We start from the raw sequence: 10,250 nt of genomic DNA, 5'->3' as shown, positions 1-10,250 counted from the left end.
TGCAGCGGCAGGTATGCCCTGCATCATTCCGGGCATCATCCCCGCCATTTGGGGCATCATCCCCGTCATCGCGGCACTCATCGCGGGGCATTTGGGACATTTGGGGCATCATCCCACCCATCCCTACACACCAAGGGGGTACATATTGTAGTACCCGGGCATCATCTCCGCCATTTGGGGTTGGGGCATCATCGACGTCATTCCGGGCATCATCTCAGACATCGGTGTACTTCCGCCGGCATTTCCTCCAACTCTAACGGGGAAAGTCGGCGTTTGTGACTCGCTCGTGGCGAGGTAATCACTATCGTGGTGCTCCATTTATCTTCAAAAGAAATGAAAGTAGAGAAAGAAAAACTCGTTAAAACAAGTGGTGCGAATGAAATGAAGTTCAACGAGCCGTATATATAGAGTTTTTTTAATAAAAATCGGGACGTCCGTCGTGACACCGCAATGGTGGACGTCACGACGGACGTCCCGAAGGACGTCGTCGGAAAGCCGCGGAACTCCGGTGTCCGCAAGCGATGTCCGCATCCGCCGGGTTTACGCCTGATGGCGGACGTCCGGCACGCCGGTCCGACGTCCGCCGGGACGCCCGCCGCTGCGGATGCTCTAATTAGGGTTCCTCTCTCGTCGCTCCCCATCTAAATTCTAATCTCGCCTACGACGACGATGCATCCGACTAGCTCCATGGTGCCCCCTCCGCCGCAATACCAGCAACAACCACCGCAACAGCCGCCCCAGCAGTGGATGCCGCAGTACCAGGTTCCTCCTCCGCAGCAACCTCCGGCCGCAGGCTACTACTATCAACAGCCGCAGCCTCAGACGCCCGCTGTTCCCCCTCAGCAGTACGCCGCGCCGCCCACGGCTCAGCCCCAGGAGACTGTGGATGATGGAATTTGGAGTCTCTGGATCGGAGATCTGCAATACTGGATGGACGAGCAGTATTTGTATAGCTGCTTTGCCACCGCCGGGGAGGTAAAGATGCATATCTACGAATTAAACGGTTTCGCCTTTTTTCCCTTTCTAATTACACTCTTTTGTTACCTCTCATGGCTGAATTGGAGTTATCATCTTCATTGTGCAAACAGGCAACACGTTTCGTTGTCTTTGGGTGGTTGAATTCTTTCCTTATTTTTGTAGGTGGTCTCCGCTAAAGTTATCCGCAGCAAGCAAACTGGCCAATCAGAAGGTTATGGCTTCATTGAGTTTGCTAGTCATGCTGCTGCAGAAAGAAACCTGCAGACATATAATGGCTCCCTAATGCCAAATGTTGAGCAAACCTTCCAATTGAACTGGGCATCCATGGGCAAAATTCCAAGAAGGGACGTTATGGCAAAATGTATCCGCCATTTGGACCCTGAAAAAAAAAGTTTCCAGCCATGGTAAAGACGCGAGTAGCTCTCGTGTGTTTAATTAAACACGCATCAGGAAATCGCGTGTTTAGATAAACACGCAACACGCTCTCGCGTGTTTCGTTGTACACAAATTCGACCCCAGACGGCAGAGACCTCACTTTCCACTCGCGACTTCAGTTCCAGCTCGCTCATCCTCTCACTCTCACGTCTCTAGCCGGCGAAAATCGAAGTGAATCCGATATTTTGATGCTCTAATGCCTATTTGAAGTGGTGTTAGGTAATTTTTGACTATTAATTTCAATTATCATTGCTATATGTTAGTTAGGTATAGATTTAGGGTTTATGGCATTGAACTTGGTATTGATTTTCGGTTTTAATTTTGTTCAATATTTATTTAAGTATGTTGAATTTATAGTATATGATGTTATGTCGTACTTATTTTGCAGGTTTAATGGTGTTTGTTAGTTTATATTGGGATGGAAAAATTATTCAGCTCCCAAGTTTGGGTGTTGCTTATGATCCCCCTCGTGTAAAATAATTTATTATATTGAATGAAAAGATATCATATTATCAGCTTGTTTCAATGATATGTGAAAAAATTGGAATTGAGTTGGATGCGCATACGATTGATTTAACATGGAGGCATCCTGTGGTTTTTAGTGGAGTGGTGAATTATATAGCCACACCAGTGGATGCTAATTTGTTGGAGTATATGTTTGCTGAAAATCCACGTCTAATTGAACTTTTTATTGAATATACTCCGATTACCACTGCGTTGCAATTTGAACCACCTATCACTCATCATGATGTTGGAACGTCTAGGAGAGATGGTTATCCTAGTTTTGATGTCGGGACATCTAGGAGGGATGATGAATATCCGACCTTCTCTCCCAATGTTGGATGTAGGCCTTGTTCTGCACAGCCCAGTTTGTCTTAGCCTTTCCACGACGATTGGTTTTGAAGTGAGTTTCATTGAAACCCCAATCACGCAATTCCGGGATGAACGACGTGCCTCCAAATTGTCTAACCACGCGCTCAGGCTCATGTGCTTCGACAATAGCCCAACAAACCATGTACGTCACAGATCTCCAACTGTTGTTCATCTCGAGGCAGAAGTCTAGCAATTGACGGTCCACGTTGGGCATCCAAATAAACTACAATAACAAGTTTACATTAAAATTACCCAAATATATATCAAACATTATTCATTTTACCTGGCTATTTTGGAGTAATGACAACTGTTCATGATAATGTCGAACAGAATGTTTGGGGGCTCTGTTTATCATATAGGAGCCAGTCCACCTACAATAACAAAAGTTGTCAATTTAATATGGTGTCATTAAATACACAAAAGAGAGGAAACAACAAACTTACATTAATGCACATGGAGTGTTGTTTGTATGTATACGTGCCGCTACAAAATCCGGTCTCAATGTGGGCATTCTCTCTCACACCCAAAGCTGTAGGAGCACTATCGGACCTCCAATGTCTGTCCTTTTGCCCATAGACGCCTCACAAAGATTATGGTATAATGTAGCAAGTGCAGCACTCGCCTAACTAATCATAGAGGCAGCCTCTACATCTCGAAGTTGGGTCAACCACATGAGAAGTATCTTACACCCTGAGCCGTCGGGTAAGATCAACCCTCCCAATAGCACAAGCACAATCATACGTGCCCGTTGAATGTAGGCTTCGTCTTCGAGACCATCTCCTAACGGTTCAATCGTCATCCTATGTATTTGCGTGGATGCCAAGATACCGTTTTCCTTTATCTCGCTTTGAAGGGGATAGAAGCCCAAGAGCTCTTCACATAAACCCCTCCACCCAGTTTCACAAAACCCATTTCCTGTGAAGGGTACTCCATCTACACGTAAAGCCCATAATACTTGAACGTCTTGTAATGTAATGGTAGTTTCCCCTACGGGAAGATGGAATGTATGTGTCTCTGGCCTCCAACGCTCAACCAAAGCTGTGATCAGCGCATGATCTACATCCAGAGCCTTACCACAGAAAAGAACTCCACCTAAACCAAATCTACAAACATAATCAATCACGCGTCTGTGATGATTATCGATTTCCCAGAAATGTCCCTCAAAGCGCCGAATATTGAAAGATGTTGTTTCCTGGCCTGCCCACGCCTTGCGTGATATATGACTGTGCTGATAATGCAAAACAGAAGGATCTTCTGGTCCATATCGCGACATCCTAATATAATCAAAATTTAACATATTTAATTATAAACCAAATTTTATAAATCAACAAATTAACACCAAATTCAATAATTCAAAATAATAATATCAACCACATTCAACAAATCAACACCAAATTCAACAAATTAACACCATATTCAACCATATTCAATAATTCACCAATAATTCAACCAAATTCAATAATTCAAAACCAAATTCAATAATTCAACAAAATATCAATCACATTCACCAAATTAACACCAAATGCAACAAAATAACACCAAATTCAACGAAGTAACATCTTATTCAACCGTATTCAACACTTCAACAAAACATCAACCAAATTGAATAATTCAACATCAAATACAACCAATTTCAAGATAAAATCAACCAAATTGAATCATTCAACACCAAATTCAACCAAATTCAACAAAATACTTCCTACCCCATGAACCCTAACTATTATACCCAACCAATAAAAATCGAAAACAAGGGTTGAAAGTTACCTAACAACACTTCAAATTGGAATGGGAGAGCTAAATATCGGATTAGGCTTCGAATTTCGCTGGTTGGGAAGAATTTTCGCCGATTTTCGCTGCTGCTTCTTCGCGTTTTGTGGTATGTTCTGCCTTCTGGACGGATTTTGTGAAGCAAGGGAGACACGCGAGAGCTTGTCGCGTGTTTACTTTAAACACGCGAGAGGAAGACGCGTCTCTTCTTTAATACACGCGAGAGGAATATGCGTGGTTTACTTTAAACACGCATTAGGCTGATGCGTCTACACTTTTAAAACACGCGAGAGCTTCACGCGTGTTTAGTTAAAACACGCGAGAGCTTCTCGCGTCTTTACCATGGCTGGAAACTTTTTTTTTAGGGTCCATATGGCGGATACATTTTGCCATGGCGTCCCTTCTTGGAATTTAGCCGGCATCCATGGGTGCTGGTGAAAAACGTGATGATGCTCCTGCATACACCGTTTTTGTTGGAGATTTGGCAGCTGATGTCACTGATTACATGCTTCAAGAAACTTTTAGAGCAATTTATCCTTCACTTAGAGGGGCAAAGGTTGTTACAGATAGGGTCACAGGACGCACAAAGGGCTATGGATTTGTGAGGTTTGGAGATGAAAGTGAACAAATGCGAGCCATGACTGAGATGAATGGAAGGTTCTGTTCCACTAGGCCCATGCGAATTGGCCCGGCTGCTAACAAACAAAAAGTTGGTGGTCAGACCACTAAAGGTATACATAATTCTTCAAGCTTTTGTTTGTCAAACCAAATTGCACCTACTTGTGTTGTCATCTTTCGTTCTCGTTCTATGATTGTATTTTTTTCAAGTTTGCAGTTCCCGTGCATTGGTGGCTATTTTGTTTCGCAATATTTGGAGTATAGATGTCTCTTTGTCGAGCAATGCTATTAAGTTGTCTTTCATTTCTTTAAGATAAGCAGGGCTAACGGACGTCATTTCCTTCCAGCATTTAAAACTTTAAGGTTATGAAGCTTGCATAATCTCATAAAAAACTCCGGTTGTCTCAAAGCAGGGTGTCAGGAGGCTCTATCATATAGTGGCCTGGAGCCACCAGCTGAAATGATAACCCTTTTAGTGCCTGGTTTTGAGTAGGTCAGTTTTATTTATGTTTCTTACTTTTTGGTTCCTTCAGGCATTAATTTTGCTTCAACTTTTCTTTCCTCCGGCATTCCTTTTATTTTCGAAGCTCCCAGTCTTGCTACTTTTTTTATTCAAGCCTTCTTATAATATACTACAATTTTAATTACAGCCGCACTAATTACTCTCTATATCCATGCACTACTTTCCTTTGTGTCATTAGATGATTATTAGACTTTCTTTCTTTTTTTGTCCTGGTCCTTTTATTCTCCAAGCACTTATAACTGTGTCTACTCCTGTTAGAAAAGGCTCACTATGGGGATTAGGCGATGATCAAGGTCAGTGAAACTGCTTACAGTATGCAGATTTCAATGCTCTGTGCAGCATTCTTTAGACAATTTCCTAGTTTTCTTCTCGCTTGGTTTGGTTACTTTTGTCTTACATTTTATAGTCATTGTAGGGTCCAAGTTGGAGACCATTAGGAGGAAAGTATTCAAATTTCATTTCTTTATTAGTTCCATTGTTAGCAAATGGTGTTGCTTTATGGCTGCATAAATCTCAGATATGGCCAAAGATTTTTTTTATATTTCTCATGTAATAACGTAAAAAAAAAATCAATTTCTTGTTGGGAGTATAAGATAATTTTCCAACATCGAGGTTGAATGTAGTATCGCTTGTTTTGATGCAATCTAAATCGATGATGGGTTATTTTATCACAGTGCTTAAAGTTATTCAGAGTTGGGCCGTAACATGCAGAAGTAGTGAATGTATAGACTCAAATAGGAACACCAAATTCTTCATATTTTGCCCATTCTTCCTCTCATTCTCCATCTGGGGCAATGCCTTCATGTTTTCTGCATAAGCTATCCTGTACTGATTTCTCTCCATGTCTGTCCTGTTTGCCTTGAAACTGAGTAAGTGAAAAGAATCACAATGTGTATTACACTGTGTAATACATGTTGTTTGATTCTTTTTGCAATCTTCACCATCTTTGTCGCTGTCCTTTTTTCCCTATGAACTTCTATTCAACCCATATTCTGTCACCAATATTTTCTAACTATTTTGACTCCATTTTTCTGCAGTTTCATCAAAACGAGCAAGTGATAATAAAATATTCGTAATATAAACAAACTGTTGCATTAAAACCTGATTTACACTAAAAATTGCCATCTAATGCACCCTAAAACTAAAACTAATTCCATGTTTGTATGCTCTGTCTGGATTGAGTGTGGTGACTGATGACTTTCATTTGGTAATTAATTTTGTGATATTGGACTTGAATAATGCTCAGTTTATGTAATCTTACACATCTTGTATTCGATATGCCAATCAAAGGAAAGATGTCAGGTTGCTTGACTTCCTTCTTCGACACCTTTTCCCCCCCATTCCTTAACCGACTAACTTTTGAAATTGCAGGCTCGTACCAGACTTCACAAGGAACTCCAAGAGAGGATGATCCAACTAACACCACTGTCAGTATATCTGGAGAGGATGGATTTATGTTATTTTCTTACTCTGTAAACTGTAGTTTTATTCATGTTTTTGTATTTTCTGTCCATGCAGATCTTTGTTGGGAATTTGGACTCCAATGTCAACGAGGAGCTTCTAAGGCAGGTGTTTGGACAACATGGACAGTTGCTCCATGTAAAGATACCTACAGGCAAACGATGTGGTTTTGTCCAATACGCTGAGAGGTAAGTTAAGAAACTGGCAGTTGTTTCTTCTTTTTGTTCCTTGTCACATATTCAGGGGTTCCAACCTTCTCATGTTCTGTGCTTAACAGAAGCTGTGCTGAAGATGCACTTCGAATCCTGAATGGAACCCCGTTGGGAGGACAGAGTATTCGTTTGTCATGGGGCCGTAGTCCGTCAAACAAACAGGTTAACTGCGTCTGATTGGTCATTTCGGTATCCTAGGTTGCCTTTCTACTGGCATGGCGCTCATCAATCTAACCTTCCAGCCTCAGGTTGACCTGAACCAGTGGAGTGGCAGTGGGTACTATGGATATGCCCCCACCGGATATGAAACCTATGGGTATGCTCCACCAGCACAGGATCCAAATTTGTACTATGCAGGATATCCTGGATATGGGAACTACCCACCCCCACCGCAGCAGCAACAGCAGATGATGCAACAACCACAGGTGCATATATGAAAAATATTATGCTGTGCATTTGTGAAAAGTAAATTACTACTATATATAAGTGACCTACATGAGGCTTTTTCCATAATTTAAGTTACCTTTCTCAGCTTCTACTTTTTAATAAGTATTTGCTGGATCTATGGCTGGATTACATCCATGCAATGTTTCTGTTTTGTTATAATATTAACAGTTAAACTGTGATAAAATATGAAGTAAGTTTTTTGCAGAGTCAGTGTAATTTATTTCAATGCTGTCACTTTTGATACTGAGCTTAAAAAGCCATACTCACTTTTCTGAGAAATCATACTAACAAAGTCTAGGCTCACAGAGCACTGTGTGATCTTGTTATTTTTGTGAACGTCTAAAAGTTTGTCCCCCACTCTCTAATTGGTGTTGCACCGTCTGGAGAGTGATGCTTGTTTCTGGCGATCTAGGAGACGTGTGGTTAGTTAAATAGTTCTTTCCATCTTGTATTGATTAGGATTCTCATCTGCAGTGAACTGTGTTAATCAAAGGATGCACAGCAGCTTCTGGATGTAGCACAGTAGCATCAATGGAGATTATCAAAGATGGGTTAGCTGTGGGTCTAGTGTGATCATAGCAGCTACCTAATATATTCAAGACTCCTTTTGGCTAGAGAGTGTTTTCAACTTGATGAGTAGTTGAACTAAATTTGGCGCTGTTTTTCTTCAAACTAGTTTCTCTTTTTGTATCAGAATCAAAAGAATCTCTTCTTGAATTTCATGTCTACTTTGTTCTGCATTTTTGTTCGTCTAATGTGATCTGGCACTAGTGTCTTGGTTATAGACCATGGATGGTTGCTATGAACATGTGTACTTTTGTTTAAATTTTGCCTCCATTAGAGCATCCACAATAGCGCCTAGCGCACCGCCTAGCCGAGCGCCGGCGCTAGGCGGTGCGCTAGGCGGTCTATTGCAGCCGCCCAGCGATTTTCGCGAAAAAAAACCGCCTAGCGTTCAGCGGTTCCGTGGGGCTAGGCGGTGCGCTAGGCGATCCGCTAGGCGCTATTGCAGCGTCCGGATCGCCTAGCCCACCGCCTAGCGCGAATTTTTATTTTTTTTTTGTTTCCGAAACACTATATATACGCGACTTGCCCGACATGCGCTAAACGGAGGCTCATATTCGACTCCAAAAGGATTTAATTGAAGAGTTATGAGCGCGGAGGACTGCACGGCAGTAGTTTTTTTGTTAATTATGTAATTTTTTTTAATTAATGTACTTTTTAAATTTTAATAATATTATTGAATTTTCTCGTATATGTATCGTAAATTAAATTGCGTATTTTGTGTGATTGTTAATTATTTGTTTTATATAATTTTGAGTGATGTGGCTATTGATGTGGCTGGGCTATTTATGATATGGCTAGGCTATGGCTGGGCTATTTATGATGTGGCAGGAGAATTTTTAGTGTTGATGATGTGGCAGGAGGAATTTGTGGCTAGACTATTGCTGGACTATTCCTATTGTGGATGGCCTTAAAATATTGAGCTATAGACGGTTTTGATTAGCGTATGTGAGTAGTTCGCTGACCGATTGACTGGAACATGTTGATGTCTTAACGTTTCATTATATTGCACTTTTTTCTATGTGTAATTACAAAACATGTTGCTCTCATTTTGAATCAAGAGATAGATAAATAGACACATTCATTTCATTTCGAGTTATTTGAATCTATAACTTGTGAAATCACCCCAAGATGAGTGCTTTCCTATTCCGACTACCCCAGAGCATCCTGCTACTGACACTGAGAGATGAAAGCCAGGGGAGTGAATGGGATTAGATAGTCCAGTAGTCCCCAATAACCCATCCTCGCATGAACTGTTAAGGATCCAATAAGTCCAAGATTGATTCCCTCTGATGTGTCAATTGGGCAAATTGCTCAGTGTCAAATAGAAACCTAGTAAACAAATGGTGGCCTTGAGGGCCATCAAAGTTGGCCCGGCCACCAAATGTGGCTCTCCGTGGCCCTCTACAATGGTTAAAACTAAAAAACAACAAGGGCCACGAAATGTGGCCCTCTCAAAAATAAAAATTAAATTTTTTTGTTTTGTTTAATTATATTTTTTTAATTTAACTATAATAAATTTAATTAGACTAATAATTTGGAGGGGGGTTGGACTCGATCTCCACGGTTGGGATGATGGGAAGTTGCCGTATCCCGAATCTCCATATCTCGGGAAATCACCATCTCCACCTTCCATTTTTGATAGGATTAAAATTAGGGTTCTGAAGTGTAAAAAATGGAGTGGGAAGAAATGGAAATGGAAGTGTAATATTTATAAAAGAATTTTTGAAAAAAAAAAAAAAAAATTGTTGGCTGAGCCATAAATCGCGGCTCTCTGCAGTGGAGGGCCGCGGCCGCGGCTCTCAGCCGCAATTCGTGGCTCTCTCCAGTGGGGCCGGCTGCCCCGAGCCACCAACCGCGGCTCCCCCACTGTGGACACTCTTATATTATCAGAGTTCGAATGGGGGCATGGGTTCACGAAAAACGCCAAATTTTCCTAATGCATTATGCATTAATCTGGCAAAGACAAAAATATGAAGGTATAAACTTTAAAGCTGAGGCTAAAAACTCCATGGGTTGGCATTTTTTTAAGTTCAAGCAGCTATCCAAATAACTCATAGACTTGCTTAGAGCATCCACAACCGTACTCTTGCCAGCGGCACGGTTGTGGGCCCGGGTGGTACTATTCATGCCTGCTCTCTGGCAAGAGCACAACACCCACAACTGTGCTCTTCCGCAAGGACGAGCACAATTAATATAAAATTCAATTAAACAAAAACATTTCCATAATATTAAAATCCATTTAAAAACCACAATAAATATTACAAATTACAAATAAAATTAAAAAATACATAATTAAAATCCTAAAAATTAAAAATTACATAATTAAACTCCTTAAAATTAAAAATTACATAATTAAAATCCTAAAAATT

At 41.0% G+C, this 10,250-nt stretch overlaps 1 protein-coding gene across 1 annotated transcript; it reads left to right on the top strand.

Annotated features, from left to right (window-relative positions):
- Positions 1–669: 669 nt before the first annotated feature.
- On the top strand, positions 670–8,011 carry LOC121743597 (polyadenylate-binding protein RBP45-like). The gene is made up of 8 exons (XM_042136924.1): positions 670–975; positions 1,141–1,296; positions 4,469–4,784; positions 6,566–6,621; positions 6,713–6,843; positions 6,933–7,029; positions 7,116–7,292; positions 7,789–8,011. The coding sequence occupies exons 1-8, from the start codon at positions 670–672 to the stop codon at positions 7,789–7,791; spliced, it is 1,242 nt and encodes a 413-aa protein (XP_041992858.1). The 3' UTR covers positions 7,792–8,011.
- The last annotated feature ends 2,239 nt before the right edge of the window (positions 8,012–10,250 follow it).

Source organism: Salvia splendens, chromosome 8 (genome assembly GCF_004379255.2).
Source record: "Salvia splendens isolate huo1 chromosome 8, SspV2, whole genome shotgun sequence".
Taxonomy (NCBI): Eukaryota; Viridiplantae; Streptophyta; class Magnoliopsida; order Lamiales; family Lamiaceae; genus Salvia; species Salvia splendens.
The sequence above is the reverse complement of the archived record's forward strand: the minus strand, read 5'-3'. Positions and strand labels throughout refer to the sequence as shown.